This window comes from Arctopsyche grandis, chromosome 3, assembly GCF_051622035.1.
Source record: "Arctopsyche grandis isolate Sample6627 chromosome 3, ASM5162203v2, whole genome shotgun sequence".
Taxonomy (NCBI): domain Eukaryota; kingdom Metazoa; phylum Arthropoda; class Insecta; order Trichoptera; family Hydropsychidae; genus Arctopsyche; species Arctopsyche grandis.
In genome coordinates, this window is record NC_135357.1 from 8,154,055 (window position 1) to 8,175,167 (window position 21,113).

The 21,113-nt window shown below is 33.9% G+C and overlaps 1 protein-coding gene across 1 annotated transcript; it reads right to left on the reverse strand.

Moving 5' to 3' along the window:
- Positions 1 to 14,319: 14,319 nt before the first annotated feature.
- Myd88 (myeloid differentiation primary response protein MyD88) lies at positions 14,320 to 18,809 on the reverse strand. The gene is made up of 5 exons (XM_077426839.1): positions 18,388 to 18,809; positions 17,185 to 17,417; positions 16,936 to 17,104; positions 16,690 to 16,861; positions 14,320 to 15,325 (listed from the first exon to the last, which is right to left on the reverse strand). The coding sequence occupies exons 1-5, from the start codon at positions 18,704 to 18,706 to the stop codon at positions 14,866 to 14,868; spliced, it is 1,353 nt and encodes a 450-aa protein (XP_077282965.1). The 5' UTR covers positions 18,707 to 18,809; the 3' UTR covers positions 14,320 to 14,865.
- Between the last annotated feature and the right edge of the window lie 2,304 nt (positions 18,810 to 21,113).

Genomic DNA, 21,113 nt, shown 5'->3' on the forward strand with positions numbered 1-21,113 from the left:
AGCGCAACTGTCGCATTCACTCAATATATATATTGATATATATATTGTCGCATTCACTCAATATATATGTACATACACTCAATATATATATATCGAAGAAAGGAACGGTAACAAAATTAAGGTTTCGGGTGTACAGCCCTCTTAATGATTAATCATTTAAATAGACTAATTTAAACATCACAATCGTTTCATTGGGTACAAATCAGTAAATATTTTTAATTTCGACCGGTCTTTCATGATCATTTTCAGAATAATTTATTGAAGATATTACACAATTTTTCGACTCATATCAAATCGACTATTATTTGAACGATTTACAAAGTTGGAAAAACAATTGAAATATATTACTTATTCATTTGAATCATAACAATTGACACAAAATGGACGACAAAATGGAAGTTGAGAAAACAATTGAAATATTATATATCATATTTGAATATTTTTAATTGTCATTTTATATGAAAAATCTTAATGTTTACATCCCCTACTTTATATTTTTCTATAAAAAACGATTAAAATGCTGGTTTATCATTGTATATGTATATGGAAATTCAGTGTGTAATCAATTGCACGGAGAGGGACTTTGGATGCGGCGGATGCAGCCAGGGTCGGTGGTGCGGCGCCTCCGCCCCCTTTCCCCGTGGCGCCCCCATCCCCTGCAATGGGGTACCACCGGGCACTCGGGGCCGCCCCGGATCTGGGTCAGTGGGGCGACCGGGCCGCGGGGCGCCGCCCCACACGCACCCCTGCGCGTACACACACCCGGCGAGCCTCTGCCCCCTTTCCTCGGCGCCCCTTTCCTCCAACATCCACGTTTCCATCAGCTGACTATTGTAAAGCTTACACACAACAACGCACACCTCCAATTTTTGCATCGGCAAAACACACACACTACACAACTACTTGAACTCGAAGTATATCATTAAATCTTTGATACTTATATGTAGTAAGTTACATATGTACATATGTAGATTACTTTAACCAATAAAGTTTACTCTTCAAATCCTCATCATGAGTCCCCTCCCCCGAAATTCGAGTATAGTACGGAATTGCGATAGTTTAAAAATAGTGACCGGTATTTTTTGAGGATATTATTTGGGTGACAAGAGGCTTTTATATACATACATACCTCTTGTTAAAATAGTATGAAAACATTTTGTTTGCTTTTGATACATGTAATGTCATATTTAGGGATTGCATTGCTGGTTTGCCGGTTTACCAGCCAGTAGTATGGCTCGGTGGTTGGGCTTTTGTCTAGCGCTGATAGGTCACCGGGTTCGATCCCGTAATTCTGCCGGTCAGACTTGTATATTTGTGACTCCAAGTCGATCGTTTCCTATCAGAGTTTGCCAATTTTTCTGATTTCATTTTTGAAACGGTACCTCCATTAAATTGGCTAAAAACCCATCCTACCCACTATGTCACTACTATTTGAGTATGATTTATGTACAAAAATTCATAGATGTCTTGTTTATTTCGAATTATTTAGTGCTTCGTAATTCAGCGACTTGTGTAATAAAAATCCTGCATTGTTTGTAATTGGCCAGGAAGGCGCATTGGGGTTTACCTGTTAGGCCTGCCTGGTATATATCTGTTAAAATAAAAATAAAATAATTCAGTCGAATCTTGTAAGTATGCCTTTTACACCAAAATAGCTTATAATGGACCGGTACTTGTATACCTATACAGAGATTCTGTTTAAACTTACTCAGACAATCCATCATATTATATTAAGTATGCAATTGATTTTTTATTTTCATATAAATATGTAAATATGAGTTACTATACCATAGTAGCAAATGGAAAATTGGAATTAAATGATGTTTTTCGAATGAATGTCGTAGAAGAATTCTGTCTAGTTTCTTTCGAATCTCACGGAAGAACATAGATGGAGAGGAGTTTATATATGTAATTACTTTAGGAGTAACGTTCGATAAAAGAATGAGATGGGCACCTCACATTGAGGCAGCGAAATGCAAGGCGATGCGGGGTATATCCTCAATATATCCAATATTTAATCGCCATAGTTCTTTATCAACGCTAAATAAAATAAAATTATATCGCGCGCTCATATTACCATTATTAACCTATGCTTCACCTGTATGGAATAACGCCTCGAATACTAACCTTTCCAAGCTCCAAGTAATACAAAATAAATCCCTAAAAATAATTTATAATACACCCATATATACTAACCTGAAAAAACTGCATGCCATATATAATATTCCGTTTGTTACAGACATTACTAACAAACTAACCAGTAGATTCTATGAAAGAATCACTAATAACCATACTAACACACTTGTGAAGAGTCTCGGTGATTACAACAAAATGTCTATACCCTTCAGGTATAAACACAGATTACCTAAACACAATCTGCTTTAGGTCATCGACTTTAGAGAGTCTTTAATTAATATTATGTATTAGATGTATTATGAACATTTATAAGGATTGTAAATAGGTTTTTGAGCTCTTTTTCCTATCATGCTTTAGATTAACATTAGAATAATATAATACTGTGATTACTAACCAAATTAAATTAAATTGTAAAATAGAAAATGATCAGTAGATCAGTAGCTATTAAAATAGATATAAGATGTATTGTGAAAATAATTTCGTAATAATAAAAAGCATTTAAAAATCAAAAATTAATTATTAATTATTAAATTAATTAAGTAATTATATAATTATGTAAAAAAAAAATCGCCAAAATTTCACCATCGGAAAATTCGGTAAATTGGAAAATTACCGAAAATTATTTTATCGCGAACCAAGTACATACATATACAGGTATATTGTTACATTAAAATCGATGCAAATGGCATATTGTGGATAAAGTAGCTTGGAATTTTTTATTTTCGGTATTAAATGTCCAAAATAACTAAAATTTGATGAATATGGGGTATGCAAGGAAGTAAACTCATTGTATTTCTTATATAAGTCTTGAAGTTTTTTCAGTGGTAACATAGTAATAATAACTCATTGTAACAAATTGTAGTGAGTAGCGAATCGTCTGTAAGTTTGACAGTTCTCTTGTAGCATCACTGATGCACTAGTAAGAGTGGCTACACTGATAAATGCCTAATGATAAATGAGTGGCAACACAGACCAATCAAGTTGGAATACATGCGATCAGATGGTTGTTTCAATTATCATTACTAATTATTACGAATGTACTTGATGTATTTATATGATATTATTCAACGGAGATTTATTTTTTATTATTTACGGTTCAAGGTTAACGTTTTTAGAAAAAGTAACCACATATACGCTATTTTTTTCATTTATCGTTAAATACTGGTTAACCAATAATGGTAAAAAAAATTTAGCGTTTACCGGTAAATTACAATCTCTAGCTGGATTATAATTTATAAAGTTTTCTAATTTTATGTCATAAAATGATAGTTTATGATGCAGTGATACTGTAACGTAAGAAAATGAGAGAGATAGTATCCACTGTCTCAGTGCAATCGTGGGTGAACAATAGAGACCCCGGATTAAGCTAACGGGACTCAGTAAGTACTTGAACAAAGGATACGCTGGAGTTCTCACAGACCTGGACGAGTGCGTGCGTAAACAATATACTCACTAGGGTAGACCTCTAAGTACCTAGACAATAGACACATTAATGGATCGGGGAAGCTATGCTGGAAAACTTGTCCTTTATAAGGCATAGAAACTTGTCCTTTATAAGGTACACACGGTAGATCAGATTGTTCTGGAGTGAGTGGTGCATCCGTGTGGACCTCTTAAATCGTTGAATAAATGCTGTGAAGCGACTTTGGCCTTTAATTTGGATCCTGAACCCACCCCTACACAATAATACAAATAATAATATTAAGATAATTTACACATTTTCTGATATGTTCAAAGGTTTGATAGGTTTCAAAGTAGAATATATATAGTATATATGGTAATTGGATTATTAGTCACATTGCAGTGGTCACAAAGACAATTTTTGCTATGAAAACCGCGAATGCGGAATATTTGGCACTTGACTTTTCGTTAGTATGATAGTTATCGTTAGTATGATGGACTTCTCGGCTGCCAGGTGTTCCGTTATAGAGATTTTAGTGACTTTTGTGACCAATGATCACCGAACCAGTATATATACAGTATAAAAGTTAAAATAAAATACTGTGATACATACATATATGTATGTATGTATGCAGTTGCTTCTGAGGCCGCCTTTAGATTTAGACATTATTAAAAGTAATTTAATCCCATTTGGCATAAGTATTAAAATATTAATATTGCGAATACGAAGTGCACTAGGCAACGTACCAATAAAATAAATCAAACGCAAAGCAACACGACAATATTTAATATATCTGATGCAGCCAGATGATAAAATGTCGAGATTCGTTGCCAAGAAATTTTGGGTCTGTCGGACAAATTGGGATATCGCGAAATGCACTTTTCTCGTGCCATATTGTTTCATACATACATACATATGTACATATGAACATGTGTGAACTTCTTCGTCATATATATTTGGTGCTTCATCATTTTCCCGTGCACAACTTTCCACTTTCTGAAAGAAATGTGGTATTGTAAAGATAAGAAGTATCCTTTTATTAGATATCTACATACATACATACATACATATACAGTTGAAAACTTCGCTTTCTTTGAAAAATTACCGTTTACTTATCGGACTATCTGGGCAATGATTGAACGTTGGAAATATTGCTTTTTGGGAGACAACCATTACCCTAAAAATTACGAACGGAACCTGTTTTGCATATTTTAACATCGTAAGATTGCCCTTTGATACTCACGTTTTGATGAGACTTTTGATTATTTAAATTAATGATGTTAAATGTTTTATCGTTTTATTATACATACACATACGTACACATATATATTAAATAGCTGCTTGTTCTTTTTTTATTCAAAATCGCAATATGTGTTATTACTAGATAAAATATAATTATTGTCAATTGTAAAGGCTGAAGTTTGAAAATCTAGGTATGCACTGCATCGATGACCTACTTTTGCTAAATACTTTGTGAAATTTTACTCGGGGATACCAACATTACGTGGCATATTTCAAAATTAATAGTTTTGAATTAAGTAGGAAGCTGAAATTTTTGCAAGACTAGGATAAAACACGTAAAAAACTAGGACGTGCATTACACAACCATTTCAAGGCGATTTTAATTGAAATAGTTCAAAAAAATATAATAATCTTAATAGAAACTGAATCTACAATAAACATCATCAACAAAAATAGTATTCAATAAAAGGTCCAATCATAAAATTTGTATTTTCCGCCAAATTTACAACATTCAGATATCGGTAATACATTATCTTATTATGAAATAATTAAAGAAATTGTCTTTGAAAGAGTGGGATAAGTGTATTTATTTATTTATTTTTAATTTATACCAGTAAGACCTAACAGGTAACCCCAATGCGCCTTCCTGGTCAGAAACATTGTACATTTGATACAAGTATACAAAGTAAATATATATCAATTAACATCCACAGAAACATATATGGTCAAATTTGTAAATTTGCAGCATTTTATATATTTCAGTTATATTCTAGATTGCTGAAAAATCAACATTTGCGAGAAAATGGGTAATTTGTTGGAACCGTTTCACTGAAAATCAGATAAATTAGCAAACTCTGATAGGAAACGATCGACCTGGAGTCACAAATCCAAGGTCTGGCCAGAAGAAACAAGTGGGATTTGAACCCGTGAGCGCTTTATTCAAAGCATTATATGCTAATCACTAGTTTATTCTGCTGGTTAAATAATATAAATTACATACGGGCAGATTCAGAGCCAAAAATTGAGATAACAATCAGCGCTCGCTTAAACGACGAGAGTATTTTGTGGAAAACTAGAATTTTCACGTGTAACGAGCTGGACGATCAGATTTTTTCAAGTTGATAAATATAGCTACAGATATAAAGCAAAATATAGACAGCTAAAATTTCATATTTTCTAGCGTATTGTATGGAAAATTCGTGAGTTTTCTTCAAGCATGCAGAGTTTTTATTTTATTTCATACATATATAGAATAAGAGCATTCATAATTTTCTATAATTATTTTAGATCGCTATAACGATAGGTGATTATAATGTTTATATAATAGCTACAAATAATGAGTGCAGTATCCCTCGGGACTTGGTTCACTCTCTCATTCACGGTTGAAATTGAAATTTCGCATTCGGTTGTAGCGACACCGTCTTAACAATCTGACATGTCAGAGCGGTCGCTGAGGGTGTGATTTAAGAGCCAAGTTGCAGGGTCTCCGCACGAAGGGGTTTTCGAGAGGATGGGGGCTCAGATAGTGAGGTGCGCGGTGACCCGGGTGCTGCGCCCCCGCCACGAGATAAAGCGGAATTACCCTATTGAGAGCCGGCAGCCCGGAAAAATAAGGTTTCGCCGGACGGCGGCTAATCCGACTCCGGGGATAATTAAGTGGCGATGATTAAGCGACACCATCCCCCACCCTATTTCCCACCCACAACCTCCTGAATAACCCCTCCTCTTCATCCATGTACTTTCGTAAGATTCGAAAGAAAATACACAGAATTCTTCTACGACATTCATTCGAAAAACATCATTTAATTCCAATTTTCCATTCGCTTATTATGATATAGTAATTCATATTTACATATTTATATGAAAATTTAAATCAACTAGTGCTGTGCCCGATGAAATATCATCGCATGGGTGTTGGCATATTAAGTTATTAAATAAAAAAAATGTGTAGGTCCTGTGTTTGTTCCGCACGCCGTCGAATTTTTTTCAAATAAATTTTATATATTTATATTTAACTAGCTGAACCCGGCATGCGTTGCAACCCCACAATAACGCATACAATTCCCGTTCCCGTTCTCGTTCCCATTTGTCGGGAAAACGCAGGCAGCGAACACGTTGGTCGCGACGCGAAAACATTTGAAATTATAGCGTTGCAATGACACCCATTTCCGTTTTCCCGTTTTTTTCCGTTTTTACAGTAATCTTCCCGGACGGAAATCCTGAAAGTTACATCGTAATCGCTTCAGTGGCTTAGGAGCCTATTCGAGACACACGCACACACACAGACATTCATTTTTATATACGTATGTATATAGATTGTTTAATATGAAAAAAAAGGTAAAAACTACCTACCTACCTACATATGTACATATACACAATATAAAACACCAATGGAAAAAATAAATTTTCAATAGATGACGCTAAATGCTAAGAAACTTAGCGCCGTATATTAGCCTAGAGGAAACATTGGCAGCAAACAGTATATGTGGAAGTTTTTTTCTTTCGTTATTTTATTCGTATATTATATAGTAGATTTTGTTGGCAATTTTTAGCTGTGACGTGCATATGTATGTCGAGCATATGTACGGCGAGCGTTATCTTACACAGGCACACAGAATAACGATATAATATATACATATGATATGATGATTGCATACTTCATATAATATTATGGATTGCCTGGAGTCTGTTTAAACATAATCTATGTATAGGTTCATTTTAAGTCATTTTGGCGTAAAAAGAATACTTATTATTTTATTTTTTATTTTTATTTGTACATGTACATAGCAAAAAATACAGAATAAAGCTATGAGAGGTATTTTGAATGTGAGTAGATTTAAGAGTATTGGAAGTATGTTAGATGAATTAGGATGGGTGAGTATTAGAATTAGTCTAAATATTAGTACATTGTCTTTTGTTTATAAGTTAGATCATAAGTTATTACCTAAGTATTTTGATGATTATATAATAAGAAATAGAGATAAACATAGTTTTTATACTAGAAATAAGGACAAACTAGTTGTAAGTAGAGTAAGAAAGAATAAGACGGCTGGGGGTGTTTTTCACAGGGGTGTGCTCATGTATAATGCCCTCCCTGAGTTCATCAGGTCTGCTAAAAACATGGATGCATTCCTGCGAGGTGCGAAGAGACACCTCTGTGAGGGACAGTACATAAAAGTTAATTATAAATTTTAGAGTTAAGTATAATAATTAAGATGTATTTTAAATTATATAAATTAGCTTGATAGCTAAAATATATATAAATAAATAAATAAATAGAAGGAAGACCTAACAGGTAAACCCCAATACGCCTTCCTAGACAATTAATTACAAACATTGCATCATTTTTATTACATAAATCGCTGTATTTCGAGAGGCTGAAGAACACGAAATTAACAAATAATTAATCCATAGAGACATCTATAGATTTAGACTTGCGCGTAAATTTTTACATATTGTATATAAATCAAATTCAGATATTTGTGACATAGTGGATAGGATGGCTTTTGCTAATTTAATGGAGGAACCGTTTCAACAATGAAATCAGATTGGCAAACTATGATATGAAACGCTCGACTTGGAGTCACAAATATCCAAGTCTGACCAGCAGTATTAAAGATTAGCAGGGGATTGAACCCGGCAGTACCGGTCTTAAGCCCTATGGCGCCCTTGGGCAATTTTTTTTTTAATGGGCTAGCATCCTCCTTTTTCCAGGCTTGGGACCGGCAGCAAAGTGGTTAACAAGGTATTCCAACCCCAGATGGATTTAAAAATAAATAAAGAAAATAATATTTCAAAAGTGAACTCTACGAGCCTTTTTTTTAGCAAAATCTTTAATTAAAGCTGAAAAATCAAGATTTTCAGCGATATCATTTTCAGTAGATAGAGGGTCAAAGCTGGAAAGTCTATTTTGTGACATTGTAGACGGGAGATAAGTTTAAAACATTTAAAGTTTTGAAAAACAACGTTCACCATTTGGTACAGTTTCAGGCAGTGTCAGCAAATTTCGCATAGCATCCCAAATGTTTGGACAAAATTCTAGTAAATTATGCTGTTTTATAAAATTTAATACAATGAGTGGATTAATTTTACCTTGAACTTTATTTGAAAGAAAGGCTTTTAAATTAATAGGTTCATCGCAAAGTTCATTACTAATAATATCAGATTTTTAATTCGCGGTGAACTTAATTTGAAGATCGGCACTTTCCGGTAGATTGTTTACAAAATACAAAAAACTCCCACGTTTCTGAATATTCGTTCAACCGGTGAATCTTTCTTGAATTGATACTAATGTTTGTATTTAAGAATTAAAAATTAATTTAATCTAAGGATTAAAAAACTCGATCTCTTACTGTTTTCTTGGGACGATGGGCTCGTTTTGTGTATTTTTTACATACCTCCTTTACGTTTCACTTACGATTACAATTCAGGAAAAAGTTTGCCTCTTATCCGATCGTTTTCATACTTTGCCATATTGCTCATTTTGGTCATCAATATAAGTAAATGGAGCCTCCGCCATTACCATAGAGATAAAATATCGTATAAGAAGCATTTCAGGTCCGAAGATTTTTAATTTCGGTGACAGTTGGTAGTCATTAATTTTATACATAGATGGCGGTAGTAAAAAAAAAACATTGGTGTTTTTATTCAAAATAATAATTTTATATACAAATTATACAAGAGGTATGTTTTTAAAAAACTTTTTTGTCAAATTGCCGTCTCACGTGTATAATTCTTTGTTAATTGTTTGAATACCGACTCTATTTGAAATTTCGCTATGATTATTACAAAAATAAACATCATTTCCGCACATTCGGGGATATCCATATATTTTGCTTGAAAAGCTTTAAAAACAACGTTTATTTGAAAAAGATCATTGTACCAAACAATTAACGAAACAAGAAAGCTGCTTCATGACCTACACCTGGATCCTTTCTTTCAGTTTCACATAAATTAATTAAAGTATTATGAACGTCAACAATTTGATCACGAACTGCTTAGACACTTGCTATTTTCGCTTCCCATCGTGTGTCAGATAATAAGGAATTATTTCAGGAATATAATTGCAAGTGATCAGTTAGAATCTTCTAGCGATATATTGAAGCTGAAAATAGTGTAAACAATCTTTGGAGAATACCAGAAATAGTAAGCGATGTTACAGAAGATTTCGCAGCGTCGTCGAAATGTGAAACTATTATTTTTGAGAAGCATAATAGAATTATAATTCATAATTAAATGCACCTACACCCAATGAATAGAATTTGCCGAGTATAAATGTTTGGAGCTTAGAAAGTAGAGGCGCCTTTGGCACTCTAATCTAAAAAAATTTAGGGCCTTTGGCGCTCTCATTTTAAATTTTAAAGCACCTTCGGCGCACCGAGCCGCGCCCTGGCATACTCGGCACTGGAATCCGGTAACCTCTCTGTGCTAAGCATAAACGCAACCACCGAGACATACTGCTGTATATCAAAGACCAAAATATGTTGTATCTCTTTCTCGCTTACTCAATGCTAAGCGTCGTGGTCACTGGTGTCATCTTGGACTCGATTCACGATCCGCCTCCACTCCTCCTCAATTCTGTGCCAAGTTAAAGGCAGCGACGATTCCACCAGTTCCTTGATTTGGTCAGAACATCTCTTGAGAGACCGTCTTCTCGCTCGCATTCCCGAGGAATTACATATAAATATTAAATTAAATATATTTAAAAGGTATTTGAAAAAAATTCGACCGCGTGGGGATCGAACTCATGACTGTCGACACTTTTTTTTTTTTATTTAATAATTTAATATGCCAACACCCATACGATGATATATCATCGGGTACAACACTAGTATCTAATAACACTGTTCGACAACTTACGATTTTTATTTTGGTTCAGAGACAAGATATGATTTTTCATATAGATCTATACCCAGTGAAAACGAATCTGGTAATAAAAAATGTTGATTGGCTCGAAATTCGGAGATATACATATGTATGTGTTTTTTTAATCGCGCGATTTTTCTATATCTTGGTGTTGTTCGGTCGATGTCCCAAAATCTGTCAATTTCCTGTTCAAAATGAATATTGGAATCAATAGTCGGTTATTTTATCTTTCATTTGTAGTAATTTTCAGCTTTCAAATCTTTCTGAGTAGTCGTCCAGTTCAAATCAAAAGTCATAAGTACGTAATTTCACTTGGGATTTTTTCTCACTGTTAATACTATTTTATATTGAGTTTTTTCTATTGAAACATATTTATTGGGATAGTGTTCTGGTAACGCTATTTTTTGTTTTCGTTTAAAAGGGTTTATTGGAAGTGTGCTGAACTTTAAATCGGTAAAATTGCGGGCAAAAAGCTCGTACTTGTATTTACATGAATCTGAATTAAATTAATAGGGATATTATATTTAATTGCCTTTATATGAGAATTAAATAAAATTCCACTTAGAAAAATCATATTTCGACTATTCTTGTGGTTTAATAACAAAAATTCTATTGATAAAAAATTCATATCTCGTCTCTGAACCATTTTTCGTGTAATTTAGTATAATATAAAATTTTAGTTATTATTAATCTTATAATATTTAACAATATATTAAAATTGCTAAATAGATTAAATTTAAATCAAATATTCTTTTATTTTCATTGCCTCTTATACATAATAGCAATAAAGTTTTTCATTATTAGCGCTTATTTATAATTGATTTTTTTAATGAATCCAATTTAAAACCATGTACTCTAATGCTAATAACGAATATGAAATAAACACAAATTGCAAAAACCATGCAAATGGAGCACTAATTGAAAAAAATAACAAGAATTTCAATACAACCAATATTGCAGTGTATGTAAAACCACAGATTGTACAAAAACATCAGCGTCATACATTGGAATTCAAACGGAGTCACTCTTGTCCACCGGTGGTCCTAAAGCAAGAAGACCATGTTGTACCCGAAGCGTCCAACGGCTCCGACGACATTCTATCAGAGCAAATATTAAAGTTGGCTATTGAAGCTTGCACAGCAGGTGAGAGAATAGGCATAGAAAATCAACGCAGATTCTGTTTGAAAAATATACAAATCTTATGCTCCAAAACCAAAGAGCATCTTAAAAACTCCGAGGTGACCAAAGCTCACACTCAAGACCCGCAGTTGATGATGAAGAATTATATTTTCTCATTCATACGCATTTTAGACGGTTGGAAATGCTTGGAAGAGGTTCTGAGGGAGAAACATGACGCTTATGAGACGATTGAAAATGAGTATTACAGTCCGAATGTACGTGAAACTTTCTGGGAATGGCAGTCGTCAACGAAAAGTTTGCTCCAGCAAGTGTACGGTACTTTCCAAACGCTGGACAAGAACGTCCAAAGCGACAAACAGCAGTCAAAGATGTGCAAAATGGTTAATGAAATCAACATCAATAATGTCTGTCCGATAATAAACACACAAGCGAACACTTTGGATGTCAAAACACAAGTGGAAAATGCTGAGAAAAGTTTCAACCCGTTTTCGAAATCATTATTGTATACTAATTGCAACATTGAAGCTCAGCCTCCAAGTTCTTACAAAGATACGCCATATGAGAATTATTCCTGTCAAATTGTAAGTTCGCAATTGAGTGCCGTAGCTGAAGTACCGTCTTATGTTAATAGTTCAATGATCGTATCCAGATCAAATCCCACCGGCCAAATTGCAAACTCTGATGCTGCAGCAAATTGGAAATATTACTCGCAGTGGTTTTGCGGTGAGAGTTCAGTCGAACATTCGACGATGAGTGATCTTAGATCGTCGGTGTCCGATAATCAGTGGGAGGCTGCTTTGCAATCGGCTCCAAAGTTGGTCGATAATATTTTAAAAACGACGTTGAATAAAGACACGAGTCCAGTGAAGCATTACAATAATAGGAATAATAGGAAGGTGAAGAAAAAGAATGTAAGGAATGAGATTAAAAAAGTGGGAAATATTCTGACAAATTTCTTAGATGTTGAACTATTTTCGAAAGCTTCAAATCAAAATATTAATAAGGTATTGTAAAATGGTATTTGAATTGGTGATCTTTAGCATGTTGATGCTTAGTGTGATTGTGTATTTTCAGGTCATGACATATCGTTCTATGAGGAAGAACTCGGTTACTCTTAGCGATGTACAAAATAAACTTAAAAATTATCATTACAACAATATTAACGATGTGTTGAAGGATATTGAAAGAATATTCTTCTCAATTTTAGAATACTTACAGGTGATGTGCGTTCATAGCTATAAATGTTGCAAATATTATCAAAAACTTTAAAAATTACTTTCCAGATGTATCCAGACGAAGATTTGGAAAAAACGATAAATTACACACGTGAAAAGTTTTGGACAATGGTTCACGATGATCTTCAAATAGCCGAATAATTAAAGCAAATCAATTACATTACCTTTAAATGATTTTAAAATTTGTGGTTTTTACTTTTTTTTTTATCATAATAGAATATAATATATATAATTTTTGTTTTAAATAAATAATTGATTTCCGCACATCGAAATTTTTAAACTTTATATAAATACATGGACAAAATATTAACGGTGTAAAGAAAAATGCAGAAAATGTAAATATATATTTTATTTCTTTCAGTATAGAAGTTTTGTATAAAAAAAATATGGAATGGTACATTTGGTATATTTAAAATATATTCATGTTTATTATTGCAACATTTATCAAAATATATAATTTCTTGGTATTAATTAATATATGTTATATGTAAAGTCAAATACACAGTAATTTCCAAAAAAATAAACTTATCCTAAACGCATAGACGAAAACAATTCAATATTAAAAATGGTAATTAATAAAATCAAAACTCGGTGAAAAATTAATAATATGGCACCATAAACTATACATAACCATATGCGTTAAATAACAATTAAAAAACATGACTTTATTGTAGAAAATATTAACAATATGACATATAAAAGGAAATTACTGTGTAAAAATATTCATACAAATTCAAAAATTTTGTATGTAGGCACTCTTTTTATCACTTAAATTTTTGGAACATTCTCTATATAACGATTCATCAAAATTGAATTCTATAGCATTAACAAATTGGCACTGTTTAGCTTATTGTTTATCTTCAAAAAAAAAAAGATAATCAAAAAACTGTGCGTATTACGGCAGTGTGAGATCTTCAAAGACGTGTTCATTTACAATCCTGAAACATCAGGTAGAACAGTCAATAGTTTCAACTCAACATCTTCACATATGTATGTATATAACCACTAACCAACTGCTTTGAGACAACATTGTAAATATTTATAATAATATTAATATATACATATATATGCAATATAATATAAATAACGAATGAATTGATCCATTTTTTTTTAATATTAAATTTATCTCCATATTAAATATGGTTTTTTTTTAATTATATTTTAAACGCAAACAGGATTTAAGATCCAGACTGTTAATTTCGCTATAAAGTTTCACAGCCAAATAATTAAATAAAAATAACAGAAATAACGGGGAGTCGTCGTCGTCGTGAGATCGATGCCTTCGTTTTGGTTCAATAATAATATAATAATAACAAAAAAAAAAAAAAGAAACATTATTAAACTGATAAACATTTAAAAACATACAATTATACAAATCAATTGAGATTAACTTCATATAATTATCGAATAATTGAATCTAATCAAATATCACAAGAACACATCATTTGTTATACAACAATCAATAGCTATTGTTAAAACAAGTCAATTTTTTACAATAAAAATTGCTGAAACACACACTGTGTTTATTTCATATGCATATAAAGCGTGACTAGTTCGAGAAAAAAATAAAAAAAAGTAATTTATCGCGCTTATAAATCAATTTTAGCGCAAACCTTATAAGTAATAATCAAGTCGAGTGTAGATTTTACATTCTTTGAAATTGAAATGAGCGGCCGAACAAAGCACACATTATAAAGTCTCCCGATTTGTACTCACGATGTGTCCTAATAGCATTTTAATGATATGTAGCATGTGTATATAATCATTCAGCCGCAAAATACAATTGTACTTCAGAAGTAAACAAAAAAAAAAACTGTCTGCAATTTAATTCCTCCTCGAAGCATCTCAATTGGCACTCAAAGGTCTTTTCCAATTCCACTTTTTGTTCTGTTTCGTTTTTTTATTCGCGTTCGGATCCATATTACACAGCTCTAAGTTATTTGAAGACTTGAATTTGAAAATTTTGTACCATTTATTTTTCTTTTTATGTCTTCCGTTTCTGAGCGGCTGCTCGTCCATAGTCACGTTGGATAAATTGTTCACACTCATGCTGACGGTGGATCTGGAGGACGTGGAGCTCACATCGGCGTTTCCGTTCAGCTCGATCATACTAGACGACATCAGTTCCCTGGACGTGACCGAGCCGGTGATGACTGGCTCGACGGCTGACACCAATATTTGTGGAATGGTCATGCTGTTCGTCGACAAATTCGAATTCACGTTATATTCGATTTGCGGCACACAGTTTGGGACACTATTAGCCATCAATGTGGACGTGTTATATTCTATTGCACGAATTGCTCCTCTGAAAACGACAACAGCATATATTATAATATAATAATATGTTAAATATCATCATTCATCATCCGACACACTTCCATTCGTCTCTTTTTTGTGCAACTCTCATCAATCTCACCCCACATATATATCTAATTTCATTCACTCATCTTCTTTGAAGCCTTCCTTTCGTCCTTTAACATTCTCTTGTGTACCATTCTAGTATGTATTTTGTCCAACTTTCATCCTTTCCTCTAACCACATGACCAGCCCATTATAATTTCAACTTAATCACTCTCTCCACTATATCAGCATACTTTTCACCCACGCATTCTATTTGCAGAACACAGTTTAGCATACTATTAGCCATCAACGCGAACGTATTATATTCTATTGCACGAATTGCTCGTCTGAAAACGACAACAGCATATATTACAATATAATATTATGTTAAATATCATCATTCACTATCCAACACACTTCCATTCGTCTGTTTTGTGCAACTCTCATCCATCTCACCCCATATATTTGTCTAATTTCATCTACTCATCTTCCTTGCAGCCTTCTTTTATCCTTTTACATTCTCTCGGGCACCATTCTAGTACGTCTTTTCATCCTTTCCTCTAACCACATGACTTGTCATACTTCTCACCCACTATATCTCCTCATAATGCAAAGCATACATCATTCCATACTTCTTTGAGTGCATTGGACTTTGTCCTAATATTTTGACGTTTAATGTCCAAGTTTCAATACAATCATTGATAGGAACTTTGAATTTATTTTTAAATCAATTGCTAGGTTAATACACCTTACATATGTATGTATATTTGTCAACTTTTTTTTATTACACCTCACACTTAGTGAAAAGATGATGACGTAAATATTGTAATAACCACACTAGTTTTTCCTCTCATATTCGAAGATTTTTAAATCGTACAAAAATTTTAGTGTTATCTACATATAAACAAGGTAAATATTAACAAAATATTGTTTATACATAAAATTTCTAAGAAAGAGAGACAAATATGGGTACTTATTGGTTATACGGGCGCATCTGAGCATCGAGTATACACACTTACACTAACCCATACAAATATATGGCAGTACTTGAACGTTCTTAAAGTATGGAAAACAGTTTTAGTAAACGCATTTCCCAAATAATCATATTATATTTCAATTTTTATTCGATGTAGCGTGAATCACTGGTTGCGTACTGTCACTTTACTTCCAACTGTTTGCGACACCTAGAGGCAATTCATATAAATGTCATGTATTTGAATGCGTAGTGGAAGTGTTTATACGCGATGCTCAGATGCACCCGTATAACCAATAAGTACCCAAATAAGTTACATACAATGAAATATATTTATTATATTATAGAAAAATAACCTTTGAACTTCGGTGAGTGTTTGAGGAGTTACTTTTAAAGAATCTCTAAGTTTATCCCAAAAATTCCAAAGCGGTCCAGAGCGTTCGTAGTGCAGCAGGAAATAAAATGACAACGGTAGTGGTAATTTACAATCCTTATACACACACGGTATTATTTTCCGTCGCCTTTGTTCTACCAATGAAAAAAATCACGTATTATTATGTTAACAGGTTAAAAATATACAACATGTAAAATGAAAGACTTACCGATTCCCAACGCTTGAGCATACTCTATAAAAAACGCATGAGCGGGCGATGTCAAAAAAGCCGGTGACAGTATAACTATAAGCCGAGTGCGAGCATTGGAAATAAGATGAAGTACGGCCGCATGTTCCGAAGTCAAGCCGCCAATGAAATCTCTGTCCTTCACACACAACTGAAAATATATGTATGTTATGTATTGACAAATTATCGAAATACTATCGTACTATCGCAAAGACAATGCAATAAGCTTACCGAGAATCCACAATTTTCCATCCGAGTAATGAGATCTACGGCGAAATCGGTATCTTCGTCAGCGTACAAAACGAACGCATCGTAGTTTCGTGTACTGTCAAAGCCGTTCTCTGTTAAACTTAAATCTTTAATGGTGCGAATGTCATCCTCAAACTTGCTTTCGGATGAATAACTGTTTCCATTCGTGTCGGAAATTCTATTAGTCTTATTAAGGTAATATTCAACATCAGCCTCTGTAAAATAATATTAACATGCTATGTATTTTATAAACATATATTATAAAGTAAACAAGAATACTACCAGCTAAGCCTTTCGAGGTAGCATTGAAAAAAATGCATTGAACATGGGTCGTGTAATCCGTGTCATTCATTTGTCAACATATATAAAGACCCGTTTACACCAGAATTTCTGAATTTATAACCATAGCAGATTTACCCAATAGAAATCCTTAGCTGCCGAGTATTTAAGAGTGCGGCTTGGCATTTAGATTGTGAGTATTACATTTTAAAAACAATGAAGAAGATGGAACTGATTTTGGAAAAATACGTTCATTAATAGACTTTTGTTTATTATAAAGTCTAACAAGACACCTTTACAAAACTCGAAATCCTCGACGGTAGTTATCTAGGGTTTGTTTGGATTATCTACAATTTTTATACCCGCTTTCTATTGGATTTCTAAATAAATCGAGTTGGAGATGTTGATCAGAAAAGACGTCAGCACTCAAAGGATTAAGCGATCCCATACAATTTAATTTTATAAACGTTGGCTTTCAAATATTACATATTGCACAAAAAAAAATCGTTTTGTAGGAATATAATACATTGTGTACTACTCCATATTGAAATCAATGAACTCGTATACTCCCCCATCACACAGATGCCCGCACCCCTCTGGAATGCAGACACATCACATACTCCCTATATAGATCACATATACATAGATCCCTAGACAATGACAACTGCAGACGACCACGTATCCAACTGAAACAGCACTTAACGCCAGTGAGCTTCAGGAGTTCAGCCAGCCCACTCCTCCGATGTCGAGGAACTACCTCCTTCGCCGTACATACAAACACACATGTATTAACTGCACAATAAATATCCTCTTCAAAACTCAATTGAGTGGGAATCGGTCAACAAACCTAAGCCATTTGTCCTATGGGTCAAAACTACTAAGAGTGAGGATTAAAAAAGGGCTTACTCAATAGGGGAGAGGCGTCTTCGAGCACGTCGTATCTGTCGATGAAGGCCAGCGAGTCGGCGAGCAGCTGCACATTGGCGAGGTGCAGGTGTTGGTGCCTCCAGGCGGCCAAGAGGGCTCTGGTGGGGGATTTGTCCGAGGAGCAGGAGGTGATGAGGGGTGTGGGCAGCGCGGACTTGGCGGCGAGGCCCCTCCAGTCGCGATTTACTCCCCCGCTCGTCGGCAACACCTTCCTGTGGTCCAGACCGCGGCTCAGAACCTCCACGGTGTTCTCTCGGATGCAACTCAGCGGCGCCACCCTCCAATCTGCCTCATCCATAGCTATCTGTCAAACTGTCAAACTGTCAAACACCCCTCAACGAAACGACTTCACTCTCGCGACTCGTATTGTACTACAGCGTACACTCGCAAAGGTGCCAACTGCTTTTGGCCTAAACGAAACGTTCGCGTTTTCTAATCAAGCTGTGCACATTTGGTTCGGTGATTATTGGTCACAAAGTACTCGTGACAAAATTTTCCAATCGAAATTTCTTTTGTATGTAGATTATTTCTATAACTAATTTTCATTGCGATAAAAGAATTTCAATACAAATATACAACCAGTCGCCGTTTGAGTTAGATTTTTACAAAAAAAGCTGTCAATCATAGTTGATTTTTTTTAGAATCAAATTCGTTCCAATTGTTTGCAAATCAAAATTGCGTCTAAATTTCAACGAAAATTCAATATATATGTGGTTCGGTGATTACTGGTCACAAATTACTCGTCACAAAGTCACTAAAATCTCTATAACGGAACTTCTGGCAGCCGAAAAGTCCATCATACTAACGATAACTATCATACTAACGAGAACTTGAGTGCCAAATATTGTGTATTCGCTATTTTCATGGCAAAAATTGTCTTTGTGGCCACCGCAATGTGGCGAATAGTCCAATTAACGCACATTTATGTAGTATTATTGAAAGTGCGTGCTATGTAGAATGTAATATGCGTACGCTGAGCATACATCCTTTATTTAATAAGGTAGTCCTTTAGAATCATTTATTTTCTAAATTTGCCCTTTATTTTTTTTAAAACCAAAGGATTTTTGTGATTCTTCTTTCCTATAATCGCATTTCTGTTTTTTTTTTTTGTTTATATATATTTTTTCTCTTATTTTATTTTAATTTTGTTATGTGGCGGCTCACTATACGACATGGTCGAGTTTGGTTACCTTCCTGCGAGTGGGGACCAACTCGGCTGGGTTCGGAGAGCGCTACTCACTCTGCCTTCAGCTGTCATAAATAAAACACGTGCATCAACATGCCAGTCGTCTCATTCGTTCATCCCCCATAGTTCTAATGTATTTTAATTTTTCTCATTTTTTTATTGCATATATGTATAATTTGTAAAATATGTTCGTTCAAACCCCTTGGGCCTATCGGCTTTGCCGCGTCCCCCAAGTATATTAAATAAAATAAATAAATAAATCCTTGATTTTGTAATATCGACTATCACTAAAAATGTTAGCCCCAAAAATATTGTATCGTGGAAAAATAGCAGAAGATGATCCGCCGGTTATGTGCATTCGGGGGAACAATGGAGATCCTTGGATTAGGTCAAACGGCAATAAAGCACTTACCGCTAGAGTTCTCAAAATCCGGACGAGGGCGTGAGACTGTAAAACTGTACGTGCCCAAACAATAGATAAATAAACGGATCGGGGAAGCTGTGGCGAGCAACTTGCCCTTTAAAAGAAGGTACACTTGGTACCAGTGGCGGACGGTGGGTGTTAATACCGGGTGTGCTGTGTATGCCGTAGGGCGTAGGGTATAAAATTAGCAATTAAAAAAAAATACTCGTTTTGCATTACAAAAATGTTTAATTTATTAGTTATTTATACATAAGTTCAATGCGACGTTTCTGAGACATAAACTTTTCAATCACGTCTGCATAGAATGTGTCTTTCTGTTTTAATTCCACCAATAACTTTTTTTCTATTGAAATTAAGCTAAGGCCACATAATCTATCTTGACCTTGCGTACCTCTATAGCAAGTTTTTATTCTTTTCAGCGCCGAAAAAGAACGTTCTGCTGAAGCTGTACTGCTTGGTATCGTTAATATTAATTCTCCCAGCTTAAACACCTCTTTAAAACCAGATTCGAGGTTATTTTTTGTCATGAATTGTATTAATTCATGAACAGGTTTCTCTGAAAATTCAGAGCTAGAATATAGCACAATGAGTTCGTTTTTCAATCGAATATAATCAAACAGTGATCCATAAAAATCTTTTAATTTATTAATTAAAACATTTGGAAAATTTTCTTTATATTCGTCATATTTATCATTACAAAGAAGGTGGAAATATTCTAATTTGGAAAGTGAAGAATATCTACATTCGACTTGTGCGATTATGCTATCAACTATTTTGAAATATAATTGACGAAATGAAGTTTTATCTTCTACTTCTGAATAATTTTTTAATCTTTGTGGCCTACGATCATGATCATCATTTTTTTCATTTAAATAATTATTCCATAACATTTCAAAATTATTATCCCTTTCGTATTTCAGTTGCTGCAAAACATCATTAATTTTTTTACAACAATATAAAACGTCCGAAGATTTAGATTGAAGAATGTTATACAAAACATCAGTTATTCCAAACAGTTTTGAAAAAATTTGAAGAAATTTAATTGTTTGAAAATCCTCTAAAAAGCCTAAAAACCCTCGTGCTTTTATAACAGTA

Bases quoted from the DNA above. Each gene is read 5' to 3' on its own strand.
- Myd88 (XM_077426839.1), bottom strand. From the start codon at position 18,706: ATGGATGAGGCAGATTGGAGGGTGGCGCCGCTGAGTTGCATCCGAGAG. The intron at 17,105-17,184 runs GTAAGCTTATTG...ATATATTTTCAG, and splicing joins TGGAAAATTGTGGATTCTCG to TTGTGTGTGAAGGACAGAGA. The intron at 16,862-16,935 runs GTAAGTCTTTCA...TTTCATTGGTAG, and splicing joins TGCTCAAGCGTTGGGAATCG to AACAAAGGCGACGGAAAATA.